This window comes from Rhinolophus ferrumequinum, chromosome 8 (genome assembly GCF_004115265.2).
Source record: "Rhinolophus ferrumequinum isolate MPI-CBG mRhiFer1 chromosome 8, mRhiFer1_v1.p, whole genome shotgun sequence".
NCBI classification, from domain to species: Eukaryota; Metazoa; Chordata; class Mammalia; order Chiroptera; family Rhinolophidae; genus Rhinolophus; species Rhinolophus ferrumequinum.
The window spans coordinates 37,817,209-37,834,388 of NC_046291.1; the positions used below are offsets into that span (position 1 = coordinate 37,817,209).

At 38.1% G+C, this 17,180-nt stretch overlaps 1 protein-coding gene across 4 annotated transcripts in view; it reads right to left on the reverse strand.

Moving 5' to 3' along the window:
- Window positions 1-17,180, reverse strand: part of MYO1B (myosin IB) — a 171,668-nt gene that overhangs the window by 83,094 nt on the left and 71,394 nt on the right. For all 4 annotated transcript variants that reach the window (XM_033112280.1, XM_033112276.1, XM_033112279.1 and 1 more), the window contains exon 4: window positions 9,864-9,958. In XM_033112280.1, coding sequence (XP_032968171.1) covers window positions 9,864-9,958 — 95 coding nt within the window. The remainder of the gene's footprint in view (window positions 1-9,863; window positions 9,959-17,180) is intronic.

Genomic DNA, 17,180 nt, shown 5'->3' on the forward strand with positions numbered 1-17,180 from the left:
TACAATACAATACAATACAATATAATATAATACCGGGTCTAATATTGATTTTTGCTCCAAAAGATGCATTAGAGCTGATGGTCCGGCTAAGTCTTATTTTCAAGGAAACACAGTAATAGGAATTGTGCTTAAAGGTTATCACCAGTTGCTAAAAAAATTTGCTAAGTAACATAGCCAACAAAATCTCAGGAGAACTATCTTCTTAAAGCCATCATTTATATACAATTACTATATTATACACAGATGACTCAAGCCAAAAATAACTTGGTAACTTGGGTATTTTTACCAAATATATTTTTGAATTTTTAAAGAATTGTTGTCCTCAAAAATATTTTCTATCAAACTGGTGTGCTCACAATTAGACTAAATTAATTATTCTTCAACTCGATTAAAAAACTTTGCAGCTAAATAAATAAAAAATAAAATAAAAACCACTTAGCAGCTAATGTCAGGATTTGATAACAAGAAATGTAGCCCTTTGAGGGCACTGTTGTTTACACAGCCTTTACTGGTAACTCTGAAAGGTAAGATGCTAAAAGAAGCAGGCTACCTGAGGTACACAATGAATTCTTAGCTCATACAAAAAATTCTTAGGTCCAAGTTGGACAAAATTTGTTTTTGGTAGTTTCATCCTTTTCTGTGTCTATCAGCAGTTTGTGTCCCCTACCAGCAACTGCCTTCTAAAATCTAATCCTTTTAATACTGAGTTCCAAGGAATATTAATAAGTATTCAGGAAAAAATGAGGTCTAAAGTTAAATGAATTTGGGGCGCACAGTGAGTTAGATGAAGTAAAACAGGTTTCTTTTTTAAAAGGCTTCTCGGAGGACCATGTGCACTGTGGAACTCTGGGAAAGGATCTAGAATGCTGCATTTCCCAAATGTATTTGCCATGGAATCTTTCGCGTTGAGCTGTCCTAGTTCTAATATTCCAGAATGAGGATGTGGGAAATGTTCCACTATTAAATGTTGGCTGAATAAAACATCTGCGTTCATTTGAGCAGTCTAGGTAAGGAAACCAATCTCCCCAAATAGTGCTTTCTCTCAGGTCTCTGCACTGGTGGCACTGGGCGCAGGAGTGCCTTCCCCAGGTGTAAGTGACAGTAACTCTGCCTTTGAGTATAAGGGGTAAATCTCAACACTGCCACTTCTCTCGCGGAGACCTGCAGGTGGCTTCCAGCCCTATTCCCCACCAATGAAGAAATCATAAATGAATCACCGGAATGCCACCTTGGGCACACTGCCCAACACCTACTTTAGGGCTTTTGAGCAACCAAAAGTGACTAACAGGAGCCAATGGACACCAAGAATCTATGCGGGTCACATAAGTTCTCAATGCCTATGATGACTGCTTCTGGAGTACAAACAAATAAAGTATCAAGGCAGTAAATGATCTCATGGAGCCCTGGGAACTGTGGTCCCCTGGGAGGATGGGCGCTTCCTTCAATGGTTGGAGTCAGGTCTTCCTTCAATTTGCTTTCTGGGTAATGCAATGGTCCAAATACACTCTCTGGTGGTCTGTGATGGCTATTTCTACCGTTTCAATCTTTTCATCTTTGCAATACCCTTCCCCCAAAGGGCAATGTCCCTTAACACCTCCATTGTGTAAAGTTCCCGAGTTACACTTTCCATTGCTCTCAGGGTTTATATAAAAGCTGGTAGATTATATGTACATACTCCCAGACTCAGTTCAGGCTGAACTGGCTTCAGTTATGGACAAAGAGTTTATATGATATTACTTTTTATTTGACTTCTTGGTGCCACATTTCCCTCCACCCACCAGTCCAAACTGAAACTCTTCTTCGAGTCACTTCAGGGTATTTTCTTTCTAGGCTTTCTGGCCTACAAGTTCAGGTGAGGCTGCCCTCCCTGCCAACTTCTGACATCCTGTGGTATCTGGCCTTCACCCCTGGGCCAACTCTCCTGAATCACCCTCATATTCCAACTCTGCAGTTGGCCTCTGAAGCAACTCACCTCCAGGCTTTCTTTCTCTTAGTCCTGTATTCTCAGCAGCGTTTTTTGTTCCCCATCCCCATCTACACCCTCACATATATATATTCTTCCTTCTTGACATGAATTTTTGAACTCTCTTTCTACCCATTTTATTATTAGTAGACTGAAAGCATTTATAGGCAAAATACCGTAACTGTCCCACATAGCAGCAAATACGCGCGCGCGCGCGCACACACACACACAGTTTAGATGAAAGGTTAAGTTTTCTTTTAGGTAAACTGACAAAAAGTACTAAAAATCCAGGACAAGCTATTTGTTTATTGCAGTGAATATAGAACTCATTGTAGCCTCAAACTTTAGATCATGACCACACCTAATTCTCTGGAAATCTTTTTCTGGTCCAGGATGGACTCGAGGTACAAAATGCATTGGCAGGGCCGGGAAGAGGGTGCTGAGATCAATCAAGAATCAGAACTCTCCGGTGGCTGCTAGAATTAATTTGGCCTCTCAGAGACTTGTTAATGGACAGCATGAAATGGAATGAAGTCCTCTCAGTGTCAATTCTATTTTAAAATGGCACTAGGAGCCGATCTTTTAGACTTTGGATTTGACTTACATCATCTGGCTGTTAAACTGTATATAAACCTACAGTATCTACTGAGATATAAAAATGGGTTGACTTGCATTGAAATTAGGAATCACTTTTACTAACTTTACAATTTACTTAACTAATTCAAATTCAGATGTAATTTTTAAATATAGTTCAAGGATACTTATTTCTAAGTTGTTATAAAGTGTTAGTGTTCAGATTCTTAACTATGTTGAGGAATTCTTATCCTGGGCTCATTTTAATAATTTATTTTTGGAAGCCAGGATTAAGAGCAATCTTCTTCAAACAAAGTCCCATTGTCTAAAAGAGACAACTCTTATTTTCCTGACGTACTTGATCTTTAACTTAAGTAGTTCACAAGATATTTACTTCTTTAGAGAAATAAATAAAGCAGTAAGGGTAAATTGCAAAGCCCAACATAGTTTAAAGGACTGTTGTCACGATATTTCACCATGCTGGAAACAGGAAATAACACTTATCTCATAAAGCTTTCTGCTTTATTTCCTTGTGGTTCTTCTGTACTAAAGTTCAAATAACTTTGGACCTTTATTCAAATGATTAGATATTTATCCGAATCAAAATATTATATAATAACATCTATGAATGAAAAATATTATATTTCTGAGAAGAATCAATAACTATCATCCTCCATATTCCCAAGCCTAGTTTTTGAATTATGCTGACTATTGTAAAGACCAACTTGATAATCACAGCATAAAATTGTAAGCATTTTTCAAAACAATACTTTTGAAAAGACTGTGAATACATTAATCCAATAATCATATTCTCAATGACAATGTCTTTCATGCATATTGTAAAAATATAAAATGATTCTATTTGAGACAAAAAAGTATATTCTTCACGTGTACTCAACATTTTGAAAAGCACTGCCATTTTAGACATAAGAACACTGGCATTTAAAATTGGCAAAAGGGGAAGAGGATTAAAAAGAACAAATTTCCAGGTATAAAATAAGTCATGGGGATGTGATGCCAAAAAAGAAAAGAAAAAGACATAATGTAACAGCACTGCTTAAATCAATTCTTAGTTCATCATTTTCTCTAACTCATAAACACTTTACATATGTAAATTTCTATACAGGTTTGAATGTAACTTCAATCCTAAAATTCATCAATAGTAAGACAGACAAAATATGAAGTCTTTGAAGTCAAAATCTCTTCTCACTAGAAAATGGTAAAACCTCTAGGATTTAACAGATAGTTTTCACTAATAGACAAATGGCCTGTGACGAAATACCACTAGATCAGAATATCTAGATCAGAATTCATTTCCACAAAAAAGGAAAGGGGTTATAGATGATAGTTTATGATTCTGGGGGTTTTAAATTCCTATTAAGAATAACTAATTTAACTCTGTATTCCTTGATACCTTCTTCTAGGTTGTGAATGATATATATATTATGTAATTATTACATAATCATATAATTATAATAGTATTTTTTATGAAAGAAAGTATTGTGAAATAGCAGTAGGTGAATGAGAAGGGAAAAACAAACATTTGAATGGAAGCCTTTTGCAACCATGAAGATAAAAGGATGGTGCTTACAACCAAGGTATCAAAAGCTGTGCATGTCACTAATGCTTAGACTAAGGTGAGTCAATGACATCTCTGTCACTGACAGAGTCAGAGGTCTATCGCAGATGTAAAGTCATACAAGGTCACTTGGGGTTCAGAACTAAAGATCTTAATGAGTAACGCCGGCTTCAAAACTCTTTTAAGCAGATGGCTGAAGAGTTCCTAGAAACTGATGTAACTGTAAAATTAGAAACCAAATAATTTATAATGTTTTCTTACATCAGGATCATCTTCTCAGGCCCACAGATTTATTCTGATGTCCTTGGAAAAATGTAGTTATGATGGTTCCCTCAAGTTCTGCCTCCCTGCCCTCATCAGGGCTTGAATGGTTACAAATCTATTTGCGTTCACAGCAGTAAACTGTTGAGTTCACTGCCTAGAAACACTTGGGCACTATTGTGAGGCATGATGAATTTTTTATTTAGCATAGTAGTAATGGATTAAATAAGCCCCCAAAGAACTCAAAGAGTTCACACCGCGCTCCCTGGGTGCCCACGTTATATAACCCTGCAGCGTAAAAGGGTCTCCAATGTTTAAAACCAGTAATATCATCACCTCCCAAGGGGGGCTTACAACCTAGTTTAAGTTCAAATGATTAATTACTTAATTACTTCTTATAAAGTAAGTCCTCTGATACCACATGGTGATTCTGAATATGCTAGTAAGTAAAAATTCTTATTGAAAAGAAATACTACATGAAAAGTACATAGCACATTCTGGGCCCTCAATAAATGTTAGTTCTCATTCTCTTTCATTTATTTGTAAACACAAAATTTTTAATAACTACATGTACTCAAAAACAATTTTGGTGAGTAAGACAACGTGACATCTCAAAATGGCCTGGCCTACCTCTTCCCCACAGAAATGAGATTAAACCCTCTCTCCAAAACCCTCACACTATACTGCTGCCATCTGTATAGCATTGTCCATCATTTTATGCTACCATGAGTAATCTCCATATAAAAAAAAACATTAAAGAACACATAAATTCTATGTAATACTCAAATTTATGGTCTAATACAATTAAAACCATAATAAAATTTGAAACAACTTTTGTACACAGTTTTCAAAAATGAAAGAAAAGTAGAAAAAGATAGGAACAAGTGAGCAAAACACTCAATGTCTGGGGAGACAGAGAAGAAAGAGATGTTATTGGGATCTATAAATGAAAAGGAAGGGCTTAGCAGCTACAAGAATACAGTTGAGTGGATATTTAAAAATAGCAGCTCTCAGGAGTAGTATCCATCTCCTGATGACGATGGACAACTGTAGTAGCATCGCGAGATCTAGGAATCACAGTACCTCAGACAAAAGACAAATACTTCAAATGACCTATAGGCAGTGATACTCAAGGAATGGTCCGAGCACTGGCACTACTCAAAGTTGGTTGGTCTGTGGACTGTTACCATTCTACACGGAAGAGTAGGCTTTTAGAAATTTTTGTAGCAATTTCATAGTTTATTTAGTCTGCTGAAAGTAAAACAAAAGTTAGAGATTGAACTCCTTATGTCTTCTTTTATTTCATTTTTCTGGTATCGATCTGTAACAGATTTGTGGAAGGAAGGGAACCTAGTACTTCACAGTGGAAGGTTTGAGAAGCGCTGCTCCAAGGTGTTGATGGAACCCTCCTCTAGTTTCCTGCCTGAAGCAGCACCAAACCTTGGATATTGTAAATAGAATGGCCCACTGGCGGAAAAGGGGGCAGCCCTCAGAAGCATCCATTCTCCAGCTTATGACAGAGGGCAAAGGGATCCTAAGAAGGACTAAATCCGGGGAAGATGGTAGGGAGAAAAGGATTTCAAGTGGTGACTAGGACATTGAAACCAACAGGACAAGTCATTAAGTAGAGAAATATCAAGAGAAGAGAAAACTACAGAAAGAATGAACTCCATACTACAAGATTTCTACCGGAGGAATGAGGTGGGTTTTTTTTGTTTTTTCTCAGAAAAGGATGGACGCAAATGCTGTGCAACAGTACCAGCAACTTCCACTCAGTTTTTCAGTAAGGAAATACATGAGCCCTCCAGGAGCTGGAATCTCGCTCCTGAGGAAGCAATGCTGTTTGCACTCTCTGAGAAGGAGAGGTCATATACTGACATGGCTAATTAGTGGATATGCTGTCTTCTTGGAATGCATGTTCCAAGAGGAGATGAGGAATTGGCCAAGACTAATCGTACCAGTGACCATAACCCACTTCTGGTGACTCACGTAGGAACCAATTGATACAATCAGACCCTCAAAAATAGTATCTTTACTTATGATGAAGAATGAGTAAAAACCTAAAAAAATTAATAGGCTTAGGAATATTTTCATCTCTTCCTCCCCCCATGTTAAGTGGGGGGAAAAAAAGGTATGTGAAGTGAATAAGCTTGCAGATACAGTCAAAAGGATTGGGGTAGGGGTAGGTGGCATGAGATACACCACCCATACAAATGTCTTTTGTCAAGGGACATAGTTTTTAACTTGCCTTGTTACCATTTTCATCGGTTCAGTGGGAAACAATCAAAAAGCTATACTGCTTCTAAAAATTAATTCTGTTTCATAAGAAAGAATTGGTCTGTGACAAGAATAGGGGCAAAAACTTTCTCCCAAGACACCAACATCCTCTGAAAGTTCCTACTGGGAAAAAGAGTTCTGAACAGCCAAAGATATCACAAATGTTTGAGGAAATACAGGTAAGAGCCTATACCCAGAGAGTCAGATGAATGATGGGAAACTCTAAACAATAAAACACTGCCTACATACACTAGAGAGTTAAGACTTTTAATGAAAAGTAACATGAGCAGCAATTATTGAAGGTAAGAAAAGCATAAGGGGAAGGGGAAGAAATAGGTAGGAACTAGAGCACGCAGAACCTTATATAACAAGCCCACTAAGTTTGGCTTTTATTTTGTATATAATTAAAAGTTGCTAAGAGTAAATCTGAAAAGTGGTGATGGAAGAAGAACTGACTCTGGGTGGTGAACACACAATGTGATTTACAGATGATGTAATACAGAATTGTACACCTGAAATCTATATACCTTTACTAACAATTCACCCCAATAAACTTTAATTAAAAAAAAATGTTCTCACATACACACAGAGCCAAGTATGTGAGGAGAAGGATGTGTTAATTACCCTTATTGTGGGAAGCATTTCACAATATATACATACGCGTATTATCAAACCATTACATTGTCTACCTTAAACTTACACAGTTATATCAATTATATCTCAATAATGCCAACGTTATCATCCAGTTTTCATGTTTACAGAGCATTCTAGTGTCTCTGAAAAGGGATTACAGGCAGCGTAAGGGGAAAGGGAGAGACCAGCTAGATAGAGCTACAAATAGCCCTCAAGGGAAATAATGGTTGGTAGGTTGGACTAGAATCACCATGTGGACACAAAGAAATGTCTTGGCAAGAGATATATTCTAGAGGTAGGACTGACAGGATTAGGAAATGGATTTCATGTGGGAGACACAAGAAAGGGAAAAAAAAAATCAAGGATGGGTCTTATACTTCTAGCTTGAGAAACTAGGTTGACTAGTGGTCCTATTTATTGAGATTAGGAAGTTTGGGTAGGAGGGTAAAGAGAAAAATGAAATTGGGATGATTCCAGAATAATATGACCATGACAGTGAGAGATATATGAATGAGATTTGATCCTCCTGTTAATATGTTCTTATAAGCACCCTGTACTTTTCCTTCACCACACTTAATGTTTTGCATATAAATTGCATGTATACATGCATACATGTAGATTTATATGCATATATAGTGTAGAGCTAGTGTTTATCTTCTCTACTAAACTATAAACTTGATAAAGACAGAAATGGTGTCTGGCTCACTGATGTATCACTAGTACCTCGTACAGTACCTTTCACCTAATAGGTACTCGGGAATTATTTCCTTGATGAATGAATCAGTGAATGTTAATCACATGAAAAATTTTTGAGAAAAGGGATTTTTTAGCCCTAAGAAGATGGGACAGATTACTTCAAATAACTAAGTGATTGTGCAGTAGAAGAAAAGGTAGACTAATTTGGTAAGGTTCCAGATTGCCGAGATAAGAATCATGGGTAGAGGCAGAATTCAACCCTAGGCAAGGAAGAACTTTTGTTAGCCAAACCTATATGAAAAATTCAGTAGGCTGCCTCACAAAGCAGTGCGCCCTCCATCACGACCAAAGGAGTCTGGCTGTCCCTTGGTAGGACCCTATACTAGATGGTCTATAACTCAAATCGCTTCCAAATATATGTGACTATACTTTCTGTTACTTTAGATTCTTACATACCAGTTTTTTCCCTCTATTTCTGCCCATCCAGATACTAGAACCTGCACAACCTTCCAAAGAAACAGCGTACTATGTCTCCAAAAGGCTCTAGGAAGGGAGCTGGACACGCTTATCCAACCACTTTTTCTTTAGCTACATTTCGGGGTAGGGAAGAGATACTCCTAAAGAAAGTGGCAGAAGGAACTAGTGTAGAAAGAAAAGCCATTCCAGAGCAGATAGTGAAACTTTAAAGGCACAAATTTTACTGAGGGCTCAGGAACAAAATGGATTCAGTCAGTTCACTGAAATATCCATGGGGGTGTATTCTTCTCGATTATTGGGAAATCAAAGTTATTAATCTGACAATTAAATAGCCAAGGAAAGTGGAAACAATTAAATTCCACTTTGGGAAACGAGAAGGAATTACCAATTATCAGAGTCTTACCTATAAAACAAAAACATTTTGTAAATAAGTCACAGGGATGTAACGTACAGCACAGGGAATATAGTCAGTAATAACATAATTACTGTGTGTGGTAATAGATGGTTACTAGACATACTGAAGTAATCACATCGTAAGGTATATGAATGTAGAATCACTATGTTGTATACCCGAAACTAATATACTATTGCATGCCAACTCTACTTTCATTTTTAAAAAAAACCAAAACATTTTACAGATGAAATGGCCATGAAAATACCATCTTCCTCCTTGAAGGACACATCAGTTCCATCAAAGAAACCCACTGACAATAGCAGTTTTACCCTATAAAGTTTGGACTCAGGGAGTGCAACTCTTTTGAATCTTTTCCAGGGAGCTGGGCATCATGTGTACCATCACTTTCTCACTCAAGACCATCAATCATACAAATTGTTCCATTAAAAGCACAAGAGAGAAAGCATAATCCCTCCATTTGGGGGTTTGTTTAATAGGGAGGTGGCCAACCCATCTAAAAATATATACAAAAATCTCAATTCTTTAAGTTTCAGAGGAAAACTTCTCTCGAGTGAAATTCAGCATTTTCCTGGTGCCTTCCCTCACTTTTTAGCAGAGAGGAGCTATGGCTATGGCCTCCCAAAGCCCAAATAATTTGGCATTCCTTAGGGAAATGGTGAGACCTCACAGGCCTCGGTGTCCCAGGAGAAAGGTAAGAAGGAAGACCCCAGGGACTGGACTGGAAAGGTCTAGAATCCAGAAACAGACTCCCACATTGGTTAGAAGTCTGTGACAGTTTCCCTGTTTCTCCACATGAGAGATGAGTTAAGTCTTTCCCAGAGAACGTTCTGTGATCCTCATCAGCCGCCTCCCGCGAAGGAGCCCTCAGTGGCCCTGAGTAGTTTCACGCTAATGGGCCACACATGCCCTCTGTGCTATGGTCACGCGTCATTCCGCGCAACATTTACCTTCTCGTGGAGAAAAGTGAGGTTGTCCAGGGGTGGCCTTACCTGTTTTTCCTGCTCCGCTTTCCCCGGTAATGAGAATACACTGGTCTTTATCTTGATCTCGCAGGGATCTGTACGCTTCATCTGACAGGGCAAAGCTGCAGGGCATAATGGGGGGGAAAAAAGGCCTTAAAATGCAGCTCACTGTTATGTGGATTTTTCTTTTTCTTTTTTTTTTTTTGGTGTGTGTGTGGTGGGGAGGGGGCACAGGACGGGATTTTATGTCTTTTTTTAAATTAAATTTATTGGCGTGTCACTGGTTAGTAAAATGATAAAGGTTTCAAGTGTACAATTCTATAATAGATCATCTATATATGGCATTGTATATTCACCACTCAAAGTCAATTCTCTTTCTAGCACCACATATTTGTCCCCCTTTACCCTCTCCTACCACCTCCCCTCTGGCAACCACTAAACTGTTGTCTATATCTATGAGTTTTTGTTTGTGGTACATATATACAATGGAATATTACTCAGCCATAAGAAAAGATGAAATACTGCCATTTGTGACAACATGGATGGATCTTGAGATTATCATACTAAGTGAAGTAAGTTAGGCAGATAAAGTTGAGAACTATATGATTTCACTCATATGTGGGATGTAAAACTAAAAGCAACAGACAAGACAAACAAATACTCATAAGACACCATTATGTGTTTATCAAATGAAATTACAGGCCCCTAAAGGACCACAGATATGCTTTAGATAGAAAACTGAGACATCACATTTTATTTCAAGTTCTTAAAGTAAATAAACAAACCATACATTCTTTGGGGCCCATGTTACCTTTTCCCATGCATTCTCAATCAACCAAAATGGTATTGATTTATTGTACTCTAGAAATATGCTTTATTTAATGCACATGCTATATATTTATCGCTCATTTTACTAAAATCTAGGCAATTCAGAGAACCAACGAGAAAAATGTTACATCACACATCCACAACCAGAGAGTGTTGACTTTTTTCAGTACGATACAATAGTGTCAAAATAATGAGGAAAAAAATCTTTTCAACCATTAGAAAAAACGCTATCAAATACCAAATAGTTGATATTACTATCACTCGGCTAAATATAGAACTTCTGCCTTCGCAAAGAAATGACTGAAACTGCCAAGTCCACCAGAGGCAAATGGTACTGTGGGTTTGCCATGGTTCTTGTCCAATCCCAGGCCCTCCCTGTGCCCTATGTTGACAAAGGGCTTCCTATCAGGTAAGGCCAGGCCAGTCTTCAGGTTGACCTACCCTTCCTCAAAATTTCATCACAAATAGGATGAATTTTGCTCCCTCTAGCTAACTGAAAAATAATTTTGACAACATGATAATGTATTTAACACGGGTAAAGTTCCTCTTCTAATTCATTTATCAGCAAATACTGAGAGTCTATCTTGCGTCAAGAACATGCTGAGAATGCAAAGCCAATTAAAACTCAGCCCTTCTCTCATGAGCTCTCAGTCAAAAGCAGGGGAGACAGATACAAACAGAAAACGGCAACCCAGCAAGGTAACGGCAATGATAAAGACTATGTGCAAAACATTGCACAATTAGATAGGGACCTCAAGAATCTTAAAAGGTGGAAAAACCAGTCCTAGAGAATGCATTAGCAAGACAAAGGGCTTTTAGGTGAAAACTATAGCCAAAAAAATCCTAGAGGTGGGTTAAGGGGTTAAGAGCAGTTCTGTGTCACTAGAAGGCAAACATAAGTAAGAGAGAGATGAGTGATGAGATAAACTGGCAGACTCCAAAGAGAAGAATGAAGATGACAGGGAGCCATACTGCAGGCCTAGAAGCAGGGGAGTGGCACCGTGAGATGGTAACCAGATAGTAATTAGAGTTAAAAATAGCAGCACTTTGTATCAACACTGCCCCCAAGCCCTTTTGAGTTAATCATTTTAAATACAACAACAAAACTATTAGGAATAAACTATTACTAATTCCATATATGGATGATCAAACTGGGGCACAAAGTGAGGTACACTGCCAGTGTGACCGAGCAGAGTCAGAACTGACCCACCCCTGCTCTGGACCACTGGACTACACCAGCTCTGCACTTGGATAGCTCACAGGGCTACAAAGGTGCACGTGAGAGAGATTCGATCTGGAGGCAGGGCGACTGATGAACGACTGGGATCTAGGAAGAGTTTAAATTTGGCCAACCAGACCACATGGGGCCTCTCAATCAAGGACTTTAGCGGTCCTTCAGACAGTGTGTGGAGCCGTTAATATGGACAATTTACTGAGCCCCTTCAATATGCCAGGAGTTGAGTAAAGTGTTCTCATAGTCATCATCAAATTTAATCCTTAAAACGGTTCTGTGAAGTAAATGTTAGATTCCTTAAAGAAAAATGAACCAACTGAGACTAAGAGGCGACATGATATGCCCATGATCTCTTTCGCTGGACACTCAGAACTTGAACCCAGAAATATTCATTCTCCTTTGATTAGTTGGGATGTTGTCTTTCATCTGGACTACGATGAGACCCTCAAGTGAAGCCACCCCGAGTCTTATAACCCTCACGTTGATTAATCCAATGCCTTATACATAATAATGTACCCTAAATGCATTTGTTAAATGAATGAATAAATACAAGAAAAAAGATAATGAAAATATCTAGGACAAGAGACTTCTCAGAGTAACAGGTTGTTTTAGTGTGTTTAGAATGGTGAAGAATGATCTCTTCCTGCCCAGCTCGTCTTCCTTTCCTTCAAATCCCTTTCAGCCATTCCCTACATAACCAGTGCTATGCTCACCCCGCCAGGTCACTAAGTGGCCTCATCTTTCTCTCGTGTTCTCCAGTCCCCAGGTGGAAACTAGCATCCCCCCTGCGCACCACTGCACACCAGTGACAGTGGAAAAACACAGTGAATGTGGAGGCAAAAGTCACCCTGGCTTGGATTCCCTGGGTTCCAAAACCACAGCTTACACCACCTAATGACCTAGAGCAAGTCCTTCATTGGCTCTGGCTAAACTTCGGTTTCTCCGGGTACAAAATGGAGAATGGAGCCACACACTTGAGCTTCAAGGAGTAAATAAAAGCGCATAAAAGCACTTTAAAAGTGATAAAGTGCTGCAAAAATGTCTGAAATATTTTTACATTATAATTATTAATAGTTATGCACACCTCTGATCCTCTACCAGAGTGTAAGCTCTTCTAGAGCGCAGCCTTTCTTTCTAGCTAATTATTCTCTGTGTCATCCACAGAGCTATAAACATTAAGACATCACCAATACCAAATTATGAACGAATGAGTGAGTGGACTCTCTCCAAGTACTGACAAAATCACTACTGGAGTGAGCTCCATGAACAATGGTAAACAGGAAATCCATTTCTTCTATGACCTTCATGCAGGGAAGGAAAGCATTGCTTAGATTTCTTATTAGCCTTCCTCCCCTCCCACTGCTTCCACCTCCAGACAATAGTTCAGAAGTGCCACTATCATAATCATCATTGTCAAGAAACACAGGAAAGCACATTAGGGTAAACACGAATGAACTATCCAACCATACATATTCGCTGACCTCTTCTGGGGTTGGTTAATTCAGGCCTTTTCCCTGCTCCTAGGACTACAATTTCACCCTATATATTCCACTCTTACTAGATCCCAAACGATGCAAAATTACTTATGACATGAATAACCATTATGATTTGGTGTGTGCATGTATATGTGAACACACACACGGCTTCAGAAGATCACCACGGCCCTGCCATGGGTTTACTTCATCTCAAAACATCTAAGTTGAACACACTTTTTCCTTGTCTGTCCAAACAGAAATACTAAACTGCTGTCCCCAAAACTGGGCTTGATTCATCTAACGGAGAGTGTATTTGAATGTAAGATAAAGGCAAAAGGGAACAGTTGTTCTTTCAGGATTCTAGAGAGCCCTGATTTCAAATTGCTGGGAAAACTTACCACCTAACTTACTTAAACACTAGGAAAACTGGCTTGGCTACTGGCACACCCATCTCAAACACAGGTACATATTTCATATAAACACAGATCCTGACTTCACTTTTTCAAAAAATGACAAAGGGTAGTCCCTGACGGGCACAAGGCCCCATCCCAATCTCGTTCTCCTTTTCTCTGGCAACATTAGCACGTACCCATCACCAAGGCCAACATTTATAACTACAAACTGAAACCACATGCCAGTCTTCCAAACCACTCTATAATTAGGGAACCTAAATAAATCTTTAGAGAAGTTTTTACTTAAAAACAGTTGTGACCCATATGCTTCACATTATTTTGTGAGCATGTCAGCATTGTTATTTACCACACACAAAAATGAAAGATCATATAATGACGATAACGTAAGGGGCAAGCATGGTTTTTATCTTACCACATCAAGAGCCTGGTTTTACCCACTTCTTCTGTCCTCTAGTTGAGCTCTAAGAATAGAGAAGGCCTGACGTTTGAATGCAAGTCTCCCCTTCATTTCCAGATCAGCTCAACGGCTGTTCATGGAGAGCCAAACTTTCCCAACACCAAGTTATGTTCACTGCATGTTTCCAAACAGCTGTACCTATTGCTTTTAGGTTTTAGAAGTTTGGTTTGGGGCTCATCTGTTATTTTCTGTCAGGGCGGAATGTTGAGTTGCATGTTCAAAATTATCTAGCTGGTATTTACGTTCCTCTTCCATCTTATTTCTGTTCAGAATGTTAATCTCCATAGTGGTTCTGCTTTCATGGTCTGGTTTCAGGGCAGTGACAGGGCTGCTTTTCCCAAAACTCCATGCCCTCCACCCTGCCATTTTCTTTCTAAGTTTATTTCACCTACAATGCAAAGCAGAAAAGATGCTCTGACACCAAATACATCACCACCACCACCTAAAGCTTCTGTTCTTCCAAACATACTCTTATTTTTCAGTCACTCTGGCTCTCCCCTAATGAGTTATATGAGAAATCATCTCTAAAACAGCCCAATCCATTCTGAAGACTTTTAGTTTGTCATCTCCATTAGCCAAAGTTTTTAACAGAACAAAATTTGTCTCAGGAAACTTTCCTAAACTGAGATAACTGTTTCTACTTTTTTATCTCATGACTTTTTCTTCAGAAATTCTCAAACAACTATCCCCTTTCACTCAATCCTGATCCTAGAATACTTTCAAGTCACACAAGGGAAATTTTGCTTTGGAATTTAACCCTCTTAAAATAGCTCGGTCTCAAAATTCTCATCTACAATCGAGATCTACAAAGCTCAACTATTTATTTCCTTTCCAACTCTGGTTAAGCACTAAAAACTGTGTTTCTAAAACTAAGTAACAAAAAATATGTGTTTTTTTTAAAAATTCCTAACCTCCAACTGTTGCACCAATTTCTAACTTCATACTGAACTTGATCAAGGGCTGACATAGTCCATAAGAAGGAAATGGAAGAGAAGGAAAAGGAGAAAAGACATTATGTGTGTGGTATGCTTTGCATGGTAACCTCCGGGGGTGGCGGGGTTGTTTGTTTGTTTGTTTGCTTGCTTTTAAGGAGAGCCACCATGTTGGCCTTCCTTGCAAAATACTATTGTAGATGTGTAATTGTCTGATATTAATTCAGAAAACATTCACCCACTTGAAACATATCACCTTGATAAATTAGTGTTGTGCCCTTCCACCAGACATTCATCCTCTCACATCTGAAGGGAAAACATCAGGAAAAGTAAGTCTTTATAGTTATTTATTACAAATGACTATAACTTTTTGTCCTGGACATTTTTATTGCATTTGTGTCCTATGTCAAGATAAACATGGTAAATCAATACATTTGCAACAACAGTTATCTCTTCAGACACAACATTAGTAAGCATTCCTAACAATCTAAGCTTTAGGGCAAGAGAAGACAGAAAACAAAAGTAAGCCTCTCTTCAAAATAAGTAGAATGGGCAAAATGTGCACTATAAAGTACAAAGGAAAGAATATGAAAACAAAGAACAGAATGGAGGGAGACGGGAGATGAGAGGTAAATAGACCTAAATGGTTGCAAAGTTACTCTATTTTACATGAAGTGGTACAATATTAACTCTATGTGGGCCCTGAAAAGTTAAGAATATATATTATAATACCTAGAACAACCACTAAGATAAAAACACAAAGAGCAACAAAAATAACAAACTGAAAAATTAAAATGGAATTCTAAAAAAATATTCAAGTAATCCAACTGAAGGCAGGAAAAGAAAAACAAACACAGAGGAGACAAATGGAAAATTATTAAGTGGTAGACCTAAAGTCAACCACATCAATAATTACATTAAATGTTAATGGACTAAATACACCAATTAAAAAAGGCCAAGAATGTTAGAATGGATATAAAAGCAAAACCCAATTATACACTGCTTGCGGGAGTCACACTTAAAACATAAAGACATAGGTAGGCTAAAAGGAAATAAGCAGAAAAAGATATATCATGTAAAACAATTGGTCAAAAAGGGAAAAAAAAACCCTGCATTGTACTTTTCTCTTTATACATCTAAAGTCAAAGAGGTCCCTAGTTACCATCTCAATATAAGAAGGATGCTATACCATGGCAGGGCACAGCTCAGTGGCCCATGTGGGAATCCAACCAGCACCCTTGGTGTTATTAGCACCATGTTGTAACCAACTGAGCTAACCGGCCACCCCCATGTACATTCTTACATCCTACCCGTAAGTAGCTACACTGCTTTCTTTTGGCTACATAATTGAAAAGATTTGTTTCTATTAGCCACAAACAGGAATAATCTCATCAGAGATGAATCATTTTAAGATGATATCTGTTCTGAAGTGACAATGGTAAAATATCAAATAAAACTCAAAATCAGGCTTTAAAATAGAACATGACAAAAAGTTTATTTTTCCTTTAAAATTACATTGGTTTTCTAAAAACAGGCCCCACGGTATTTTTGTGAAATTTCGTAGTTTGTCTGAGTCAACCTCAATGTACCCCAGGTCTCTCATTATTTTTTAATGGGTCGCTTAAAAATACTTTTAATCTTAATGGTCAAATGTAACCGCTAAGGGGACAAGAATCCTATATCTGAATGTTCTGTGTATATAAAGTGGCTCACATGTGTTATAATGTTTTCAGGAACAGAAGAAATCCCAGTGTAATTAGTTAAGAAATTCTTACAGTTACAGTATTAGAATTTACAAACAAAGCTCTTTATTTCAAAAAGTCACATATAGTTAGGGATTGTAATGCAAAACAAACAGCCAAGGGCACTTAAGGGATAATCTTTCAATGTTTTAGAAATCTTATTTATAATCCTTTTTGTGATGAAGAAGCTTTGGGACACACCCAAATTCTTCCAACCCCATGGGCCTAATCATCAAAATCATAATGGAGTTCGGTCCAGTCTA